This window comes from Sinocyclocheilus grahami, unplaced genomic scaffold, assembly GCF_001515645.1.
Source record: "Sinocyclocheilus grahami isolate Dianchi unplaced genomic scaffold, SAMN03320097.WGS_v1.1 scaffold321.1, whole genome shotgun sequence".
Classification (NCBI taxonomy): Eukaryota; Metazoa; Chordata; class Actinopteri; order Cypriniformes; family Cyprinidae; genus Sinocyclocheilus; species Sinocyclocheilus grahami.
The window spans coordinates 804765-827778 of NW_015505500.1; the positions used below are offsets into that span (position 1 = coordinate 804765).

At 34.8% G+C, this 23014-nt stretch overlaps 3 protein-coding genes across 4 annotated transcripts in view; all 3 read left to right on the forward strand.

Annotated features, from left to right (window-relative positions):
• Positions 1-9856, forward strand: part of pex7 (peroxisomal biogenesis factor 7) — a 20982-nt gene extending 11126 nt beyond the window's left edge. The window contains exons 9-10 of the mRNA XM_016294632.1: positions 2839-2938; positions 9500-9856. Coding sequence (XP_016150118.1) covers positions 2839-2938; positions 9500-9565 — 166 coding nt within the window. The 3' untranslated portion in view covers positions 9566-9856. The remainder of the gene's footprint in view (positions 1-2838; positions 2939-9499) is intronic.
• A 2462-nt stretch (positions 9857-12318) lies between these two features.
• slc35d3 (solute carrier family 35 member D3) lies at positions 12319-14402 on the forward strand. Its single transcript, XM_016294607.1, has 2 exons — positions 12319-12754; positions 13573-14402. The coding sequence occupies exons 1-2, from the start codon at positions 12319-12321 to the stop codon at positions 14400-14402; spliced, it is 1266 nt and encodes a 421-aa protein (XP_016150093.1).
• Positions 14403-18543: 4141 nt separating this feature from the next.
• Positions 18544-22174, forward strand: LOC107602197 (lymphokine-activated killer T-cell-originated protein kinase homolog). Of its 2 annotated transcripts, none has more exons than XM_016294634.1 (8): positions 18544-18642; positions 18833-18906; positions 20513-20606; positions 20698-20837; positions 20932-21101; positions 21227-21356; positions 21615-21806; positions 21901-22174. In XM_016294634.1, the coding sequence occupies exons 2-8, from the start codon at positions 18837-18839 to the stop codon at positions 22134-22136; spliced, it is 1032 nt and encodes a 343-aa protein (XP_016150120.1). In that variant the 5' UTR covers positions 18544-18642; positions 18833-18836; the 3' UTR covers positions 22137-22174. The 2 variants fall into 2 exon arrangements, with proteins under 2 accessions (XP_016150120.1, XP_016150119.1); XM_016294633.1 differs by lacking the exons at positions 18544-18642; positions 18833-18906 and adding exons at positions 19465-19563; positions 19754-19827.
• Positions 22175-23014: the final 840 nt, after the last annotated feature.

Sequence of the window (23014 nt, forward strand, 5' to 3'; positions counted from 1 at the left end):
CATGTTGAGGGCAGATGATCTTTCTTAGTGACCTTTGGATGAATGCTGAAGTCTGCATTGCTGGCACGTTACCAGAAGAACTGATGCTTTTGCCATCAACTAGGGTTGTTAAACCCATTGATCTCATTTCAGGGTAGACTGGTTTATTTCCTTTTGCAGCAAATGCATTCTGTTAATGCATGTTTGTGTTTTTATGGAGCGTGGAGCTCATTTTTGCATTGGGGGAATGATCTTTAATAGAGCCGTCAAGGACATTTCAGCAAAAAGCACAGTAGTAATGCAAAAGCTTACTGCCTAGTTGCTGTAATTTGATAAAGGAGCCACAATTTTTTCCATAGATTTTATGCAGATGTACACATAAAGTCTTAATAACTGTTAATTGTGATTAACTGTAAAATACATTTTTAGGCCTTTGAAGAACACACAAATTGTACTGTAGTTAACTGTAGTCTTTAGCATGCCTTTTTCTTCTGCCAGGCCAGACACCTAGTAATGTTCTCACAAGTGAAGCTCTGACACGTAATTTAAATTCGATAACTTTTTGTATGTAGAAATTAAGTTATAACAAAAACACTGCTACTCAATTATGTGTTTGTACTAAGAGACATGTGACTGACAGTATGTCGATAAAGCTGAACCTGGAACATTTCTTTAAAACTGAAGTTAGTCTATTGATCTCCTACAAACAGGTCAAATGGGAACACTGTTATAATTGATAAAGGGATGGATAGTTGTTTTTCTTAAAGAGTGACAACAGGTCTTTGCCTTGGCTGTTGGAGAAATCTGTTTAAATCTGTTTATCTGGGTTGACAGACTTTTATCTGGGTTGACAGTCGATGAGAATTGACTCTCATATTGAGCAGTGGTTGCCACAAGTGATCTTATTAGAGGTGAGCTTGATTTTCCTTCCGATGCTGCTTGTCACCTTATTGTTTAAACGCTATCTGTTTATCTAAGCCTGGAGGCGTTTGTCACTAAATGCGCCAGCCAATCAGTTCTTGGATAAACACTGTGAGTTTGTGTACTACGATAAACCCATATCCCTATAAAAACAAGAGAAAGACACATTTATTATATTGTTCACACTTCCAAAAAGCTAATGTAGTGGTAATAAATGTGAGATTATGTATTTATTTTTATATTGTACAGTATATTTTTATATTTTTAATATTTTTATTTAAATGGACTGACAGTAATCATTGACTAAAAGTTGTAGGCATGTCCAACTGTACGCAAATGAGTAAAACACATTATGACGACTATCAATGGGAGTGAAGGCCATAAGCAATTTTTATACAAAATAATGCAATTTATATATAATATAGTGCAATTTATGCACAAAGAATGATATCTCATTTTTAACCCGCAATGCATCTAATTTATGATCAGATTTTTTTACAAGTCCTTAAAAAGTGCATAAGGAGCCGGTAATATTACTGTACCTTAGTAACCCTAGCAGAAGTTCTTTTTTTATATTTGTTCAACTCTCAGTTTGTTGTCTCAGTTCATTTAGCATGAATTATAGCCAATTAAGCTTTAGACCTAGTATTTGCGGTTTTGCTTTCATAGAAATCAGTTCTATTGATTACAGGAAATTTGCTGTTTGAACAGGACAGGACCGATTAAGGTGCTATCTAATTAGTTTTACCTTCAGAGTAAACTGTGATAATACCAACCGCGCGCGAGGTAATTACCAGAAATGATTTCCACAGGAAGAACGGATCAACGTGAATCTTTTTTGTTCCCTTTGCGGTAAAGAGAAAATGGTGTTTATTTAAAGACAAAGCCTTTTTAAAGGATTTACGTTCAAAAGAACATGTGAGCCACCTGCTGCCACACACACACACACACACACACACACACTTAGCTGTTTACTTAACCCAGTCTATGCAGTCGCTCTTTCAGATCTGTCAGGTCTCGTTTACAGCAGATAAGGGTTCCTCTTTCATACATAACAGCTGGCTTTTCTGAGTTGCTATGATGGCACGTACATGGTAGTGCGGTACAGAAGAAAAATTAAGTCTTTCTCTGTGTTATTTAACAACTAATTAGGCAGGGATATTGATTTTTCTATATTGTTCTTTGCTTTGTGTAAGGAGCTTTCATTCTTTATTTAAATGATGTCTGTTTAGGTTGATGCATTGCTTTAAATGAAGTATGACAGACATCAGTGATTCTGTTGGTTGTATATGTATCTCACAAAATAAATTTCACATAAATGCATGCACAAATTGACAACTGCATATATCAGGTGCAGTATAGTGTTGACGGTGAATTTCTCTCAGTATCTGCAATTTCAAAAAAACATTTGCCAAAATATTGTATTTTAATTATGTGGTTTGTGCACATTTTTTCACATTTTCTGTGCTTATTGTTGGCAAAAATTGTGTGAGTTTAGTAATTTGGCACAAGTTTATCTTATTACATTGTGGTTGTGCACCATTTGTACTGAATGAGTGATGTTTGGTGCCCTGTTTTAGTGCCCTCTGAACCTTTAACACACATCCAGCAAATTGATGCCACGCTGGTGATTTATTTAAACATCTCTTTCTAAAGACCTCCACACCCTGAGCAGCTGTCGTCCTACTGTGCTTATAAATAATATCCTTCACTTCTGCTCTATTGCAATGTTAGTATTAATGCCTGCCTAATGTTTTCCTATAGACAGGGAGTTTTGTTAGTTTTTTTTTGGAGAGGTGATTTAATTACATTTGCTGACTGAATCAGTCAGGGCCTGGTGAGCCAGGGCTGCGTCAGGGCTTTGAGCCGCTGCCCCGTCAGAGAAGAAAAATGGCCGTTCAATTAGCATGATTGCCTTTTGCTGCTCTGCGTCCACAGATTCTGGGACTACTCCAAGAACCAGCCGCTGCTGGAGACACTGGAGCACCACTCAGAGTTTGTGTGTGGCCTGGATTTCAACTTGCACATCCCTAACCAGGTAATCTCACCCAAACACAGTGCTGTGGGTCACACCTATTGACTTTAGCTGAAAATAACAATATGAAAATGTGGCCTACTGACTGGTCAGTGAATGTGCAGTTTAGCTCCCAGTTCTTTTCCACCACATCCTGCCACTTCCTCCCATGCTGTCCTTTCAATAAGTGGCACAAAGGAAATTAATATTAGGAGAAAACAATGTAGTAGTTTTCAATAGTGGAGCAAAAATAACTCCAAGCAACCTTTTTATTTAAGAAAAGCCGGTGTTATTCAAGTATGAGAGTATTTAGGTAGAATGTTTGGTAACACTTTCTATGAAGCCTGTATTTATAATACATTATAAGGGTATTCTTAAGGCATTATAATGAATGCATAATGCATTATAAAAAACCTTATAATATGTTGTATCATCTCATGAATATTCATAAGAACAGTTTTAATATATTATAATATTTACTTATTTGTGGTTATAGCTTTTAAGAGTATGATGATTTATAACACAATGAACACGTTGCATCCACTTTTACAATGGATTATAAGTCTCATATCTTGCCATTTTTCTTATGCTACTTTACTTAAAGCGGTCAAAGACCACTTATAAGTAGTAATAATAATAATAATAATAACAACATTTTTTTCTCTCAAACAGCCATAAGATCAGATATCAGATCAGATGAATGTGTAATATGACATTTACTTTGAACTATTTTTCTTGTGATATCAGTTTGAGGCACTTAGTTATTTTTATTAGTTTTTATTTTTATATTTTTCATTTTAATTTAAAAGTTTCAGTAAAATCTTTCATTCTTATTCTTATTAGATTTTTTTAATATGTCTATATAGTTTTTTATTAACTTTTATTTCATTTTTAGTTTTGTTTATCTCAGTAGTCCCACATCACTACATACACTAAATGAAAATGAGAAATGTTTCCTTGGCAGCTAGCTAAAATAATATGTTTTTACTTCATTTTATTTTATTTCTGATGTTTATTTTATTTTAAGTTATAAATTTGTTTTTATGGTTTTAGTTTTAATTAACTATAATATCCCTGCAGTGATTTATTAAATATTGCTAAATATTGCTGATATATATATATATATATATATATATATATATATATATATTATTATTTTTATTTTATTATTATTATTTTTTTAACTTTTTCAGTTTAACTGCTTGAATCTCCCATGTGTTTGTTTGAAATTAAGATAGTTCTGATTGGGCAAAGATCAACCTTTTTAGCTATTTCAAAGCAAATGCATAACTATAAGTTATATATCAAATATTGCCAAAATATTTATATATAATTGTGCTATGCTATATCATCCATTCTTACTTCTGTGATCTATTCTGATGGACCAGTGGCTCATAATTGAGAAACTTATATCAATATTTCTATGACTCCATCTGCAGCTATTAATTTCGGTTAACCCTCACTGTACGGTCTGGTCTGTTGACCTCACTTCACCTCTGATGTCTGTCTGTTGCTCAAAGCGTGTACAAGGAACCGGTCACGTACAGCAACAGAGCACTCAGCTCATTGTCCCCAGGGGAGCCGGTCCTGTAATATTTCTGATATATATATATATATATATATATATATATATATATATATTATTATTTTTATTTTATTATTTTTTTTTTTTAACTTTTTCAGTTTAACTGCTTGAATCTCCCATGTGTTTGTTTGAAATTAAGGTAGTTCTGATTGGGCAAAGACCAACCTTTTTAGCTATTTCAAAGCAAATGCATAACTATAAGTTATATATCAAATATTGCCAAAATATTTATATATAATTGTGCTATGCTATATCATCCATTCTTACTTCTGTGATCTATTCTGATGGACCAGTGGCTCATAATTGAGAAACTTATATCAATATTTCTATGACTCCATCTGCAGCTATTAATTTCGGTTAACCCTCACTGTACGGTCTGGTCTGTTGACCTCACTTCACCTCTGATGTCTGTCTGTTGCTCAAAGCGTGTACAAGGAACCGGTCACGTACAGCAACAGAGCACTCAGCTCATTGTCCCCAGGGGAGCCGGTCCTGTCTGACGCCAGCACTCACAGTGATGAAGAAAAGTCAGAGCAGTCAATGAGCCATCACTGAGCTGACAGGAGACGTCTGCAGCAAACCCCTCAGCTCCATTCTGCCACTGTGCTATTTTTCTGAGATTTAGCTTTGCAATACCTTGCAACCTATAGGTCACCTCAGGTCCTGAAGCCTGTGAATATGAAGCTCTTCTGTTCTGACTGTTTATGTGGAGCATGATGGGTTTGATTTGATTTCAATGAATTAATTTGATTTAATTTAATTTAATGCAGAACTGAAAAGGAAACTTATATAGCTAACTGAAAATACACTGTGTCACCCAGTATTTGCATATGCAGTGTATTTTTGTGTTTACTAGAATATTGTGTCAAAAGTTTGGAGTCCGTAAAATGTAATGTTTTATTTAAAGAAAGAAATAATATCTTTATTACATAAGAATGCTTTTTCATATAAATTCTGTTCTTTTGAACTTTGTATTCTTCAAAGAATCATGAAAAATGTTTTACCCTTTCCACAAAAATATTACATGGCACAACTGTTTTCAACATTATTAATAAGAAATGTTTCTTGAGCACCACATCACGGAAAACTGGAGTATATATTATTATGTATATAATACATTTTAAATAATAAACAAAATATTTAATTAATAAAGTTAATTAAATTAATAAAAATCGTATACTGCATTATAACTACATTATATATTATGTATAATGCAATTTAAATAATAAACAAATATATTAACATGTGACCCTGGACCACAAAACCAGTCATAGGTAGCATGGCTATATTTATAGCAATAGCCAACAATACATTGTACGGGTCAAAATTAGCGATTTTTCTTTTATGCCAAAAATCATTAGGATAATAAGTAAAGATCATGTTCCATGAAGATATTTTGTAAATTCTCTACCGTAAATATATCAAAACTTAATTTTTGATTAGTAATATGCTTTGCTAAGAACTTCATTTGGACAACTTAAAAGGCGATTTTCTCAATATTTTGATTTTTTTGCACCCTCAGATTCCAGATTTTAAAAAAGTTGAATCTCAGCCGAATATTGTCATAACCTAACAAACTATACATCGATGGAAAGCTTATTTATTCAGCTTTCGGATGATGTATAAATCTCAATTAGAAAAAAAATGTGACCCTTATAACCGTTTTTGTGGTCCAGGGTCACATATAATATAAATATAATAAAGTGAATAAATAAGTGTTATTTTATATTTGATTTCCTAATTTTTGTAGCTTTTCATCACTATCCACTGGTTTGAGCTTCTGTTTCAAACCCTTTAATAAGAAATGTTTCTTGAGCACCACATCACGGAAAACTGGAGTATATATTATTATGTATATAATACATTTTAAATAATAAACAAAATATTTAATTAATAAAGTTAATTAAATTAATAAAAATCGTATACTGCATTATAACTACATTATATATTATGTATAATGCAATTTAAATAATAAACAAATATATTAACATGTGACCCTGGACCACAAAACCAGTCATAAGTAGCATGGCTATATTTATAGCAATAGCCAACAATACATTGTACGGGTCAAAATTAGCGATTTTTCTTTTATGCCAAAAATCATTAGGATAATAAGTAAAGATCATGTTCCATGAAGATATTTTGTAAATTCTCTACCGTAAATATATCAAAACTTAATTTTTGATTAGTAATATGCTTTGCTAAGAACTTCATTTGGACAACTTAAAAGGCGATTTTCTCAATATTTTGATTTTTTTGCACCCTCAGATTCCAGATTTTAAAAAAGTTGAATCTCAGCCGAATATTGTCATAACCTAACAAACTATACATCGATGGAAAGCTTATTTATTCAGCTTTCGGATGATGTATAAATCTCAATTAAAAAAAAAATGTGACCCTTATAACCGTTTTTGTGGTCCAGGGTCACATATAATATAAATATAATAAAGTGAATAAATAAGTGTTATTTTATATTTGATTTCTTAATTTTTGTAGCTTTTCATCACTATCCACTGGTTTGAGCTTCTGTTTCAAACCCTTTAGATTTCTTCTTGCGTTCTCAAAGCATCCTGAACTTTTTTGCTGAAATTATTTATATTGTTTGCAGGGTATAATTACTCCATTCAACTTTTTCAAGGCTTTGCCATTACCTTCACATCTCGTTTTGAAAATGTAGAGTTTCCTGTCAATCAAAATGCTAATTTGGCAAGCTTTTAAGCTCACTTAGATGTCTTGCCCATTTCAGAGTATTTCGTAAGTCTCTTAGAAGATGTGTCTCTTAAACTAATAGTGCTCAACCAGAAAAATCTCAAAAAATGGACCGCAGTGTGTCAGAGCCAAATTGCAGGATTGGAAAAATGATGTATGTATGGATTCTCTCTTATTGTTAGTTCTGCATGGGGTGTAAGTGCAGCTGTTGGCAGGCTGCAGGTGGTGTGGGTTGTTCCTGCAAGGCGAGGGCAAGAACTGTGAAGTGCTTTTTCTACCGCAGTCTCCCTGTTCGCTGCCAACCGTACACACAAACGCACACACATACACACCTTGTGCTACTCGTACTCGCTGTCAAGGCCAATATTCAAGCCCACAACTCACCCTGAGCCATTGTCAAATACACATTTTAGAGTCAAGGGGGATCTAACACCACCAGTGTCGTTTATTATCTAAGTGGATACGATTATAGGTTGATTTGGACTATTCCTAACAGACGACGGATCAGTTTAAAAACACACATTCATTCTTTTTTACCCCTGCGGTTCGATTGATCACCTCCGCTCAGGTTTGCGCACATGCTGAACATCTGTACAGCCATTATGCCTTTGAACAAAGTGAAGTCTTCAAATGCGGTAATTATACTGTAACCGGTTGTTGAGAAAAAGCCCAGCTCCGACTTCATCTACACCCACAGCAGGTGATGCATCATACCTTTACACTTTTTGACAAGAACCTAAAACGTATCTCTCAAAAGAGGGCATGTATTGTGTGTCTCTTAACTGATATTGTTCCTCAGATGAGCAGAGCGGAATCACATTCTTGTTCTCTTGCCTCCAGTTATATTGAGCGTAGTGTTATCAGCTGACCACCCGTTCACTCCTCGGTCCTGCTCTCTGCATCTGTTTCTTCTGCACTGTTGCCCACTCACTGGCACTCAGTCTCTGTTGTGCGTTTTGCAGTCAAGTAATTAATGAAAGACTTTTTCTCCCTCAATGGGTGAGTCACAGGCTTTCTGCTGGAGCGCTCTGGAGTAATGAGATATGGAGAAAAGGACTGCAATAAAGAGGAGTGGAACATCGCTATATCACTTTCACATTGAGTTGAATTTTGTCTGTTAGGACAGACTGTGTCTTTGAAATTCTATTACTAGGAATATGGACATGAACAGACTTGTGTATAGTCCATATATTATTTTGAAAGAATTGTATTGTTTAAGCCAAGCAAAGATTGGGGCTTTCTTATAGAGAGTTTTTTACTTCAGAATGTTGTATTTATTTCAATATGTTGTTTGCCATTTCATTACTTAATTGTGAATTTCACTAGAAATTTAAGAGTGAAAATTGTTTCCACATTTTTTTTTTTGTGTTGTGATTATCTTATGCATACATTAATAATTATAAATATTAATCATTATATGTTCTTATGTCAGCTGCCCATATTCAGTTTGTCTTGATATTACTATTACAAATTATAATGAGAAGAATATAACAAAAGTACATTGTTAACTGTACATGGTACGGTAGCAATTTAATGTCCTTGCACAGGCAAAAAGATATGCTTTAAAAAGTCTTTGAAGCAGCATCAAAAGAAACAAACAATTCGTTGGCTGAACATCATTATTGTGTATTTCAGTAAAGCAGCACATGCATAAAAATCTCTTTGTTTTCCAATATCAAGGGTGCTCTCTCAGCACTGCAGACCAGTGGGGATTTCTTTCTTTCCTTTTTTTTTCTGACTTGACCCTTGTGGTGACACTAAGCTTTGTGCTTTACATGAACTTGGTAGATTTATTAATGGCGTTTTGAATTTTAATGGCATTAACTTGAATTTAAACAATAGTAAAATATCTTACAAATGATTAAAGTAAAATAATTGCATACTGTATGTATCCAGTCAGTGGTGGAACTTTTTAGCTTTGTCATTCTTTCCAATCAGGCAAGAAGTTTGCAGATAGGTCATTAACTAATTATTAATAGAAAATGTTCCATAAAGTGCATCTTTTTATTTATTTATTTATTCCAAAAGATCTAAATTTTAGTTTGTCCATTTTGTTGTTGTATGCATACTGTACTTTTTAAATCACATTTTTATCCATTGTATCATGATTTGACCCTTTTAAGTTGATGGGCTTGTAACCAGTTGGGTGGTATCATTACCAGCATCCAGCTACATACAGTGTTTAAGCTTGTCTGACTCAAAGCTGTTAATGTCCATATCTAACTATCATATTTTTCTACCTCAATCACGTGGATGCAGTTTTAATCGTGTGACTGTGGCCTTCTTCACAGGTTGTGGACTGCTCTTGGGATGAGACTGTAAAAGTCTTCACCCCTTCATGCCTGGCTGCCCTATAGGAGGTTGGTACACCATGGAAAGATGTTGCCGCAAAGCACAGGGGAGCCAATCACAGGTGCAGAGTTTGCTAAGATTTCACTGCGGATTTCCTAATGACGCTATTAAAGGAGAACCCGTGGGATGCATCAGGAGCATTGCGTCAGGAGCACTGTACAGATGAGGGGCAATCTCATGCTGTCACTGAGTGTAAAAACGGAGTGTGAAGTTATTATTCTTAAGTGTATAATCAAACTAAAAGTTTACCTTAAAGGGATAGTTCACCCAAAAATGAAAATTCTGTCATTAATTACTCACCCTCATGTCATTCCAAACCCGTAACACCTTCGTTCATCTTCGGAACAGAAATTAAGGACAATGGTAGAACGTAGTAAGGACAATGGTAAAACAGTCCATGTGACATCAGTGGTTCAACCGTAATTTTATGAAGCTCCGAGAATACTTCTTGTGCACAAAAACAAAAATAACAACTTTATTCAACAGTCCTTCTCCACTAAATCACGTCTTCCGCCATTATCGAGAGTACCTCGGCATAAACATAAACAACGCATACGCGTGATGCTGATGACGTGGAACACACATGCGCTGAGCCTTGTTTACGTGTAGAGGAAAGCGTTGTGGTACTCTCATAATGGTGGAATACATGATTTGGGGGACAAGAATTATTAAATAAAGTCATTACTTTGCGCACAAAAAGTATTATCATAGCTTCTTAAAATTACAGTTGAACCACTGATGGACTATTTTATCGATGTCCTTACTACGTTATGGTCTGTGAACATTTCAGTTACGCCATTATCGAGAGTACCTCGGCATAAACATAAACAACGCATACGCGTGATGCTGATGACGTGGAACACACATGCGCTGAGCCTTGTTTACGTGTAGAGTAAAGCGTTGTGGTACTCTCATAATGGTGGAATACATGATTTGGAGGACAAGAATTATAAAATAAAGTCATTACTTTGCGCACAAAAAGTATTATCATAGCTTCTTAAAATTACAGTTGTACCACTGATGGACTATTTTATCGATGTCCTTACTACGTTATGGTCTGTGAACGTTTCAGTTATACATTGCTGTCTATGCAGGGGCAGAAAGCTCTTGGATTTCATCAAAAATATCTTAATTTGTGTTCCAAAGAGGCTTATGAGTTTTGAAAGGCATGAGGGTGAGTAATTAATGACAGAATTTTCATTTTTGGGTGAACTATTCCTTTAAGCAGCGAGTGCCTTGTTGTCTGAAGCTCATTGGTAGATTATGTAGTATGTATATGTTGTTGTTCCTTACTGGTTTGTTAAACTGATATTAATAAATCAATGCAATCTGTCATTTTCAACTGAAGTCAAATCCTGAGCCTTCCTTTTAATCTAATTAATATTGCATACCACACAGAGTTTTATTTTAAATTTTTAAAGCTTTAAGAGTCGTATAATGTTATGAATAAGTACTGTGCTTGTATAACCTGTACAGTGAGGGAATCAATTATGGTTTTTCGATATATAAATGAATATCATATTGATGTACACTGTAAAAAATTACCGTGAATTTAACAGTAAAAGACTGTAAAAATGCTACAGAAAAACCTGTTAAATGGTTAACGGTAAATTCCCCTACTATATACGGTGAAAAAACGGTATTGGACATTACATGTAATTTTACGGTAGTATACCTTTTTTTGTTGAAATAACTATGTTTCTTCTTAGTTTTTTCTTATCAGTTTTGTAAATTAAGGTTGTGTGTTACACCTAATGTTGGTAAATGAATGTTTATTGCATTATTTCATGTGTGTCACCATGATGGTGTTTAGTGTTTGTGTGAATGACACTGCACCTTCTATATATGCTATTATTTAAAAGCTGCTTGTGATGGGCTTTTGGTTCATCGTGTGACTTTCTCATCACCTCCCGCATTGGGTGGTTATCAGTGTATTACAAAGGTACAAAACAGATTTCAGTACTTCAATAGGTTGGTATATTAACATTATATCAGTTAATAAATTTACAGTTAAATACCGTAATTCTAAGTTAAAACCTAAAACGTCGCTACCATATTTTTTACGGTAAAATTACGTTTTTTTTACCGTAAATTGTACAGAATTTTTTTTACAGTGTAACATTTTATATATACTAGCCTAAATATTATGCATTCATATCACATAAATTGTATAGTGGCTGTCAGGAATTTTACAGTGGCTTGTTTTTGTGAGCCAAATGACCTTGAATCACCAGAACTGATTTGAAGCCTTTGAAATTGTAAACACAAACTTTGGAAAGGCGAACTGGGACTTTAGGGATAATGCTTAAATTTTCCATAGGATTAAAGGGGGTATAGCAGTGCCAGTTATACGATGACTTTCAAGGAGTTTGTACAGGAAATTCTATACGTGAAACAAAAAAAAACACTTTTTTTATCAAATTAATTCGTCTGGGTTAAATAAGAGAGAAAAACGAAAGCTAAAGCTGCGTGCCGTTATTGGCGAACGCGCATTCTGTTCTCCAGCTTTACATTTTTTTTAGCTGGCATATTTTTAGCTGGCTACTTCAAAGTAAATGGATTGGCTGCAGTTGACTCCAATTCAATCTCTGTGCAAAGAAAGAGACGGTGGGAGCTGCGGCGCGTCGCATTCATTCAGCAGCGCTCGTGTTGCGTGAATTACGCACAAGAGGAGAGTGGACGTGAATATTCAGCAGTGGACTCAGAGCTCAGTGCGTAATACGGAGACGCCGGGAACCCCCAGTCTACGAGGAAAGGCATGGAAGTTTGCAAAGGACGTTTGCTGGGCATTTCGGTGGCCGTTGCACATGGATTTTTTTCGGGATCGCTGAATATTTTGTTAAAATTCCTTATTACGACCTACAGCTTTACGTATCTGACTTTAATTCAGTGTCTGACCAGCGGCACTGCGGCTCTCACATTAGAGGTGCTGAGGAGACTGGGCAAAATAGATATACCTCCCTTCAGCCTCCAGTTAGTCAAAGTTTTTGCGAGTGTCTGTATTTTGGCAACTTTGCAGTCCACATTAACCCTCTGGTCTCTCAGGGGATTGAGCTTGCCCATGTATGTTGTGTTTAAGCGATGCTTGCCCTTGGTAACGTTGGGGATTGGAGTGTGCGTGCTGAAGAACGGGCTCCCATCAGCTGGGGTAATAACAGCAGTTCTCATCACCACTGGAGGAGCAGCACTGGCTGGTAAGAATATTTTGGGTCATTTATAAATACCATCATAGTTTTTGCTTCATGTTGAGGTATAGCCCAATCACACTTTTCACTCCAGTTAACATTTCTCTAAGTCAACTTCTGTAGACACATACCTTAAAGCCTTGGCTTCAAAGAATACCTATGAACATTTTCATCGCTATTTCCAGGGGAAAAAAGATCGGTTTACCACTAGTGGGGCATGTTGTCACGGAACTTGAACATGTTAAAAACAAATACTGTAATTAATACATTTGTAATATTTAACACATATGAAAACAATAATGTGACATTTATTGACAATAAATGAAAACCTAGTCCTGCGAACACAGTTTAGCATTTGAGTACAAACTTCATTATGACTCGTCTTTTATTGTGCTGCTGTGCTGCAAAAATATTTCGATTTTTTTTTCTTTTAGTTTTGAGAATAAAATCATAGATTTTTCCAATTTAAGAAGGTTTTGAACTAGATGAATCCAACATAGGAAAAAAAACCTTCTAGACAAAACGCCATTGTGACAACTTGCCCCGGTTTGATAACTAGCCCTCCATTAAGTCTTCCCATAATTATATTATACTAATAATCTGTTTTGAACTGCTTCTGAAAATAAAAGCAAATTAAGCAAATAAAAGTAGCCCAAATCTTGCCCTGTTGCTGGTTTGTCCATTGTATGATACTTAAACATGTGCTGTTGATATTCTGGACTATCCATGTCATGTCTCCATAAAACATGGCTCTCATACAGAGTTGCATCTGATAATGGCCATAAATCATGTATGGCGCAGTCTCTGTTTAACTTGTTTTCGTGCAGGTGCTGGAGATCTAACAGGTGACCCTTTCGGCTACATGACTGGCGTTTTAGCTGTGATCGTCCACGCCTCCTACTTGGTGCTCATCCAAAAAGTGAGTGCAGACAGTGATTATGGGCCGCTCACAGCCCAGTACACCATTGCAGTGGTGGCCTCTCCCGTTCTCTTCATCTGTTCCCTTGTAAGCATGGACGCCATTGACATGTGGACATACGAAGGTTGGAAGAACCCGTATATCACAGGCATCTTCTGCACCTGCATCCTCATCGGCTGTGCGATGAACTTCACCACACTACACTGTACCTATATCAACTCGGCCGTCACCACCAGCTTTGTGGGGGTGGTCAAGAGTATAGCTACTATCACTGTGGGCATGCTGGCCTTCAGTGACGTAATGCCAACCAAACTGTTCGTGGCAGGCGTGGTAGTTAACACTTTCGGCTCCATCACCTACTGTGTGGTGAAGTATCACGAAACCAAAATGAAGTTAACCTACCAGGATATGGATGAGTCTGCTAAGGATAAAGAACTTCCAGGAGAACCTTATGTGGAACCAGCCAAGCCTGATGGCGATATGGAAACTCTTCCAAATGATCTGGAGAGTGTTCCCAATGGCAGCATGACGGCATCAGTTGACGGCATTGACCAGGGTCCCATTCGTGAGAATAAAGTGGCAGAATCCATAGAATTAGAAAGACCGGGGATCCCATCAGAAGATCCTACGAGACAATCTCTGAGCGACAGTTACGTAGGGGTCTGGAGATCCATTCGCACCTTAAAGTTCTTTAAGAAAGACACTTTACTTGACAACATGGAGGTTCAAAGTCCTTGATGATTGGTTTTCTGCTTGGCAGAAGTGCATGTTAAATTGAAGTATTGTTGAACTGATGGTGTGAACAATGTTTGCCTTTTTCTCTTCTGAACATGATTTTATGAAAAACATGTATTTTTTATAAAAAGGTATAGGCTGTTTGTATATTAGAGGGAGTATATGACATTGAGGAATCCCCAATAACAGATGTGCCAATTTACTGACTTAAAATAAAATATCCTATTGTTTCAGAATCGGTTTAAAATTACTTTGGGGGAAAAAATCTAATATCTTAATAGAGATGGTCTACTCAAAAATGACAATTCTATCATCATTTACTTATCTTCATATCGTTCCAAACCTGTATGACTTTCTTTGTTCTGTGGAGCATAAAAGATTATATTTTGAAGAATGTTGGTAACCAAACAGTTTGAGTTCCCATTAACTTCCATTATGTGGACAACAATGGAAGTCAATGGGAACCAAAACCGTTTGGTTACCAAAGTTCGTCAAAATGTCTTTTTCTTTTTGTGTGTGTTTGAAACGTCATGAGGGTGAATAAATTATGACAGAAGTTTTATTTTTGGGTGGACTATCCCTTTAAATGAATTAAATTGTTTTGTTTGATTATTTATGTTTCTATGCACGCAGTGTCTGTGCCTGTATATTTTCTGTGTTTTGTCTACGAATGCAAATCTTGAATAGGAGGTATTGAATTTTCCCATTTGCATGTAGTATGCACAATTAATTTAAACTGATTTTACATCAAAATTCTGATCTGTGCGTATCATCTTTAATAATGCCCACCAACTGCTTTAGCTCGAAGAAAGTATGCAATCATTTAGAATCATCTAGCAATCTGAGAGATGGTTTGCTTGTCAGTAATTCACAAGTGGTGGGTCACGTCCAAGAAATGAGTTGCTGTTCAGACATTAGGAAAGAACAGTATTTTATCTAAATAATCAAATGCAACTGATCATATAATCATGCGGGTAAGACAGGAAAATACTTAAAGCAATTTTTAAAAGGGAAGTGCTTCCTGTATGTTTTCTTGTATTTTGCCAAAATAGACAGGTTATGTGACATGAAGTAATTCTCATAAACTTCAGTAAATTTTCAAGGTAGAAGAAAATACAACCTATATTGAAAACAGATTCACTTGCAACAAGGATAAGGTTTGAGCTGGTCATAATGTTTTGTGTTGTGGAATATTGTCTTTTGAAAGCATGAAATCGAGAGACAAGAAAAAGTATTTTGGGGATCTGATCACATCAGAACAAATAATCAAAATATATTGTAGTGTTTGGTTTTGGGACATTTTGATTTACTTTTACAAACACTTTTACACACACTTGCCATTTGTTGTTTTACAATCTCACACAGCTGAGGACCTCTGCATTAAATTAAAGTCAATATCTATCGAGCTTGTGTTAGCTGACTTTACCAAATGTAATGTTTGATGCATTTGATTGGGTTCTTATCAGCAAAAGCAGACCATCATCAAAAGCCGATTCTTTAGGCATTGTTAGACTACTGTAAATGCAAAACATAATGAAATGTATTTCTAAATATAGAAGTCCTACATCATTTTTTATGTAACACAGTGAACATGCCTCTTTAGTGTACTTGTCAAAATGAGAGTCCATCAGTTGCTTTCACAGTCAGCACTTTAAAGCAATAGTTAACCCAAAATGAAAATCTGCTGAAAATGTACTCAGTCTCAGGCCATCCAAGATGTAGATGAGTTTGTTTCTTCATTGGATCAAATTTGGAGACATTTAGCATTACATCACTTGTTCACCAATGCATTCTATATATGCAATGAATGGGTGCCGTCAGAATGAGAGTTCAAACATCTGATAAAAACATCACAATAATCCACAAGTAACTCCAGTCCATAAATTAATTATTTTGGGAAGTGAAAAGCTGCATCTTTCTAAGAAACTTATCTACATCTTGGATGGCCTGAGGGTAAATTTTCAGCAAGTTTTCATTTTGGGTAAGCTATTTCTTTAACGCCACGATAATGCATCTAAAGCTGCCTTTCAAATCCTCATTTTTTTTGGTTTGTTAGTAGCATTCATTATTCTCAGTCAGACAAGCATCTTTATGAATAAATGTAAACCAGACTTTAGACCTCTCTGAACAGTATTATTTACTGTTGCACTAGAGCAACAGAGGTTTACTATATAGGGAACATTCATGTTACACTCCCCATGGCTTTCCATTTAAAAGGATCTTTGCCTGACAATGAACAAGTAAAAGCAAATAAACTTCTCATGAGTACCAGGTGCTTTTGTTATAATTTTTCAGTTATAATAGATGGCACAGCATGGAGTATTATCTCCTTTATTTTGCTCAAGGCATATACAAAAGACAATTTGCCAGACAATAGCACAAGCCCTCAGAGCCAAATGTATAAAAAGTTAATGCCATGCTTGAAGCCATGCGTGGAAAAGAAATTTCATGAAGCATTTGTTTGTTTTTTGGTTTTATGTTCCCATTCTTAATAGCCTATGATTTATTGCCAGTTTGATTTAATATTCAATGGTCAAACATATTTCCAGGAAATATTGCTCTTTAGATTAATGGCAACAGCTGATTTCAACATTCAGTATCACAGCGATATAAAATGCATGACATCTGTATTTTATATTTAGGTATACATTTTGTTTTAAATAGGAATTTAATGCATTTGGTTCACTGCGAAACATGCTTCTCCTCTAATATTTTCTAATAATTCTTCTTCCTTTAATCAGCACATTTAAATCTTGGATTTGCATATCTTAATCGGACTGGAGTTGACTTCGTTGCCTTTAAGTAGGTCTCTCTCTCTCTCTCTCTCTCTCTCTCTCTGAGTAGCTTGAACACTCGAACAAAAGCTTGAAAAATGTCAGCCTGCAGTGAAGCACACAAATAAATAAATATATAAAAGCATGGACACGGGCCACTTGGTTATCTAGACTTGCCTTTGGCACAACAGAACGTTTAAGAAATATGATTTCCACAAACCCAACAAGTTCATTCAGCAACTCCCATGATTACATGATGCCATCTACTGGACATAGGTAAGTGTTTTGCACTTGTTTACATGAAATTGGCGAGTTTTTTACACAACCAAAGTGATGTTGTGTAGCACTACATTAAATAACAATGAAGTAACAAATATTATATAATGCTTAATAGACCGAACATGTATGCACATCAAACGGCCTATATGTTTAAAAATACGTAACTATTTCAGTAGTCTACATAAAATGTGGGCTATTGTTTCCAATCTTTTCTTTTGACACCTAACGAAACAGGGGGAACTCGTTATTAAAATGGCCAGTGTTATTTTAGTACTATTTATATAAAACAATAATTTTAATATTTTGAATTCGTTTTTTTTTCTTTATTTGTCATTTTTCATATTAAAGAGGTCATATGATGCGATTTCAAGTTTTCCTTTCTCTTTGGAGTGTTACAAGCTGTTCGTGAATAGATAAGATCCCTGAAGTTGCAAAGACTAAAGTCTCAAAACCAAAGAGATATTCTTTATCAAAGTTAAGACTCTGCCACGCCCCCTAAAACGGCTCGTTCTAACACGCCCCCACATGTCTACGTCACTATGTGGAAATATGTGCATAATGCGCCCAAATGTGCACGCAAAGAAAGAAGGCGTGGTTTCAGTAACTGCGGGAAACATTTGGGCATAAATTACTAAATAAAAAACTGAACTAAAACTAAAATAGCAATAAATGAAACATAAATAGTAATATTCAAATAATTAAATATGGTTTTATTTAATTATTTGAATATAACTATTTATGTTTAATTTATTGCTATTTTAGTTTTAGTTCAGTTTTTTATTGAGTAATTTTAGTGCCTCAGCTTAAACTTATTTCATTTGTATTATTATTTTAATCTAATATGTGTATTTTATTTCAGATTTATTTTCATTAACAAAAAAAATGACAGTTGTTTGTCACTGTAATGCAATTATTTGTAATAATCATACAAAATGTTATTATATTTTAATGTATCTATTTAGTATGAAAAATGTTCTAGCAGTGTTTTAAATGTTGAGAAACTCTGGAGAGTGAGAAGAATTGAAGAAAAAAAAAAACACAGAAAAAAACCAACGAAAACGCACGCAGTCAGTTTTGTCCCTCTACGGACGCTGTAGCTTAGCTTAGCTTTACTTACGTTTGACGTCAAACTAACCGGTGATTTTCAAATCCGAGCGCGTATTTCAGCGTCTCTGAAGTTCTTATCTAATGTAACGTTAACTGTTAATTCAAATTATTTACATTATCTATATAAGTCATATTACGAATTATGAATTGACTTTTGATATTTAGTTTAATCGGTTGTGTACAGCGTGATTAACGTAAACTTGTTTGAAACGTTTGTCGTTTTGTCTTACAATGTAAACAAAAATATGACGATCTTTTATTGTTTAATTTTAGAGAAATGGAGGCCAACAAAGATTCACCTAGTGCCTTTAAAACGCCTTGCAAGCCTGCAAAAGTGAAAAGTCCAGGTAAAGTGATCTTTAAATGTCTGATACTTTGATTGTAATGCATCTAGCTACACGCTACATTGTCTTTCTCATTATCAAGATGGTTTATATATATATATGTGTGTGTGTGTGTTTGTGTTTGTGTTTGTGTGTGTGTGTTTGTGTGTGTGTGAGAATCATTATTATACTCATACCTTTTGTTCTTTTAACCCTTTAACTGTCACCCGTCCCCTCTGTGGGACGCCTACATTTACTTCACTATATTACAATTAAATCCTAATCTAATCATGACAAACTATATATCGTTGGAAAGATTTAAGACTCCTAAATAGATATTTTACCAATGTATTTGTTAAAAATTATGTAGGAAAAGTAATAGATTAGTTTTTGACAAGAGTGCACCTCAAAAATCTACATCATAACAGGAGTTCTGACCTTGTATCTATTTAGTATGAAAAATGTTCTAGCAGTGTTTTAAATGTTGAGAAACTCTGGAGAGTGAGAAGAATTGAAGAAAAAAAAAAACACAGAAAAAAACCAACGAAAACGCACGCAGTCAGTTTTGTCCCTCTACGGACGCTGTAGCTTAGCTTAGCTTTACTTACGTTTGACGTCAAACTAACCGGTGATTTTCAAATCCGAGCGCGTATTTCAGCGTCTCTGAAGTTCTTATCTAATGTAACGTTAACTGTTAATTCAAATTATTTACATTGTCTATATAAGTCATATTACGAATTATGAATTGACTTTTGATATTTAGTTTAATCGGTTGTGTACAGCGTGATTAACGTAAACTTGTTTGTAACGTTTGTCGTTTTGTCTTACAATGTAAACAAAAATATGACGATCTTTTATTGTTTAATTTTAGAGAAATGGAGGCCAATAAAGATTCACCTAGTGCCTTTAAAACGCCTTGCAAGCCTGCAAAAGTGAAAAGTCCAGGTAAAGTGATCTTTAAATGTCTGATACTTTGATTGTAATGCATCTAGCTACACGCTACATTGTCTTTCTCATTATCAAGATGGTTTATATATATATATGTGTGAGAGTGCACCTCAAAAATCTACATCATAACAGGAGTTCTGACCTTTGGCAAAAAAAAGTCTTCTTTGTTGCCTTTTTCTCTGTCACACTTTAGAAATCATCAGAAATGATATATCAGTTGAAAACTTTAAATCTCAAAATTCATCCTTTGAAACCCGTTTTAAAATCAAACATTGCATTACCATGAAAATGGTACATCAATATCATGTTACAAAATGTTTTCGTTCATGAATTATATACATTTAAGTTTGGAAAATGTCTCGTCTATGTTCAAAAATGTGAGTGACCGTTAAGGTGTTAATATTTAGAATTTTTAAGATTATTTTTTTGTTTTCATTTAAATATTTCGTTTTGAAGTGTTGTTGTATGCATTTGTCATTTTTATTTAATTTCTTTTATTTTCTTATGTGTGTGTGTGTGTGTGTGTGTGTATGTATATATATATATATATATATATATATATATAGTATTTATAGAGTTTTAGCTTTTAGTTTTAATTACTTTTTCTTATTTGTAAGTCGCTTTGGATATAAGCGTCTGCTAAATAAGTAAAAGTAAGTAAAAGTAAATGTGTTGTTATCAGTCAGTGCATGTGGAACCCCAGTCACCATTCCTGCCTCTCCCTTCATGAAGAAGCTCGGCTGTGGGACTGGAGTCAGTGTCTATCTCATGAACAGGTACGTACATATATTTGATGCATGTTTGTACTACCTTCGCCATGATAGTGTAAAGAAAAAGTTGAAACATCTATGTCACTATTTACATCAGGATGGGTAAGCACACTCATTCACCGTGGGCCATTAAGAAGATCAGCAGCAAATGTGCAAATAGTCAAATGACCGTTTATCAGAAGCGTCTGTGCGAGGAGGCAAAGATCTTAAAAGACCTGCACCATCCCAATATTGTTGGTAAATGTCTTTAAAGTACTACATTATAATAGTTAATGTGAATATTATAAGACAAATATCTCTTTAAATGATTTATTTCCTGTGTGTTTTTAAGGTTTCAGAGCTTTTACCACAGCAAAGGACGGCTCGAAGTGTTTGGCGATGGAGTACGGTGGAGAGCAGTCTCTGAATGACCTCATTGAGAAGAGGAGAGAGGAGGGTCTACAGGCATTTCCAGTGGCCACTATTGAAAAAGTGGCTCTTCATGTCGCACGTGGTTTACAGGTGTGATTGTTAAATCAAACATAAATGTGCTGTTACTGCTTTTTCCCATCTTTAAATGTTGTTGTTGTTGTTATTACACAATCTCAGGCTTCTACATATGTATGTATTTTGTCTTTTTTCTTCAGTATTTGCACAATGAGAAAAAGCTTTTGCATGGAGACATGAAGTCATGCAACGTTGTAATCAAGGGCGACTTTGAAAGCATCAAAATCTGTGATGTTGGTGTGTCACTGCCACTGGATGAAAACATGCAGGGTATGAAAAGATTTCATATTTCAGCATTATTTTTCCTTGCTTTAATCATATTCTTTTACTTCAGTTTTTCATTTTTTTTTCTTATTTATATTTTATCGTTTTGAATGATGGCCCATCATTTGAGAACCACTCTATTAATCCTATGAAGTCTGACATATGAAATTAATAATCTGAAAAAATAAAGTTTAAACTATCAGACAGTAGATGTTGTGTACAACATGTTTGTCAGTGTTGTGATATTTCAAATCTTCTCTCCAGTGAGTGATCCAAAAGCCCACTATATAGGGACAGAGCCGTGGAAGCCTAAGGAAGCTTTGGAGGATGGAGTTATCACAGACAAAGCTGATATCTTTGCGTATGGACTCACTCTGTGGGAGATGATGACACTTTCTGTTCCTCACCTGGAGATACTAGACACTGAGGGGGATGATGATAATGATGATGATGATGGTAAAATTACTATAATTGTATCCATAGCTTATAGTGAATATATTTAGTTTTCATATTTTTTAAGTGCCTCATGACTCTTTTCTTGTTTTCTTAGATGATGCCTTTGATGAGGATGATTTTGATGAAGATGCGTATTATGAGAGACTGGGAACTCGGCCTGCTTTGGACGCAGCCACTCTCGGAGGGGCGTATCAGAGGATGGTGGAGCTCTTCTGTCTCTGTACAGAGGAAGACCCTCATAAAAGACCTTCTTCAGCTCACATTGTTCAGGTGCTGGAATCAAACACCCAGCTTTGTGACAAAAGCAGTGACGTCATTGTAATCGATTAAATGTTCACTGTTAAATTCCTGTCAATGTCAAATATACTGTATGTCAAGTAAAGAAAATTTGAGGAATGAATTTAATAGAACACTATATGGTCTCTAAATGTAAATGTCTTGTATTAGCTTATGACTTGTCTTGAATAGCTCTGCATACAATCTGGAAATGACTTTTACTGTACCTTCTCATCACACTGCAAAAAAGTGATGTGCTTCAATAGTATTTTATCTTGTTCTCTAGTGCAAATTTCTAAAGAGTTTAATCATGGTACATTTACTTTTGAAGCATAAATACAAAATATAACTCTTGTTTTCTAAACAATTTATAAAAATGAAGAGGGTTTACGATTAAAACGAATAACAAATATCTGCCAACTTCAAGATTTAATTCAAGAAATGAAAACATATGATTAAGATATTTGTTCTTGTTTTAACCATAAACTCAATTCAATTTCTAAGAAAAAAAAAAGACCTTTATCTGTTCAAATTGCATCTCAAGTAAATTTATCTTGATTTAAGGATGTTTAGATTTAAAAAAATTTTTTGCAATGCATGCAACATTTAATTCCATGACATTATGCATTAAGCATATTTAAAACTTTCTGCTCCCATTTGAGGCCTTAGTTTGTGGAGGGGGGTAATTAAAGGGGTCATATGATGTTGCTAAAAAGAACATTATTTTGTGTATTTGGTGTAATGAAATGTGTTTATGCTCTGATTGGCCAGCTATCCAGTGTGTTGTGATTGGCCGAATACTTCAAGCGTGTGACAGAAATGTTACGCCTCTTATCATATTGTGATGCAGTGTCCCGGCCGGAGCAACGAGACAAAAACATTAAAACCCATTATAAACGAGGTATTTGTTGCATCCAGTGGGGACATAATTA

Bases quoted from the DNA above. Each gene is read 5' to 3' on its own strand.
- slc35d3 (XM_016294607.1), top strand. From the start codon at position 12,319: ATGGAAGTTTGCAAAGGACGTTTGCTGGGCATTTCGGTGGCCGTTGCA. The intron at 12,755-13,572 runs GTAAGAATATTT...GTTTTCGTGCAG, and splicing joins TGGAGGAGCAGCACTGGCTG to GTGCTGGAGATCTAACAGGT.
- LOC107602197 (XM_016294634.1), top strand. From the start codon at position 18,837: ATGGAGGCCAACAAAGATTCACCTAGTGCCTTTAAAACGCCTTGCAAG. The intron at 18,907-20,512 runs GTAAAGTGATCT...TGTTGTTATCAG, and splicing joins TGCAAAAGTGAAAAGTCCAG to TCAGTGCATGTGGAACCCCA. The intron at 20,838-20,931 runs GTAAATGTCTTT...TGTGTTTTTAAG, and splicing joins GCACCATCCCAATATTGTTG to GTTTCAGAGCTTTTACCACA.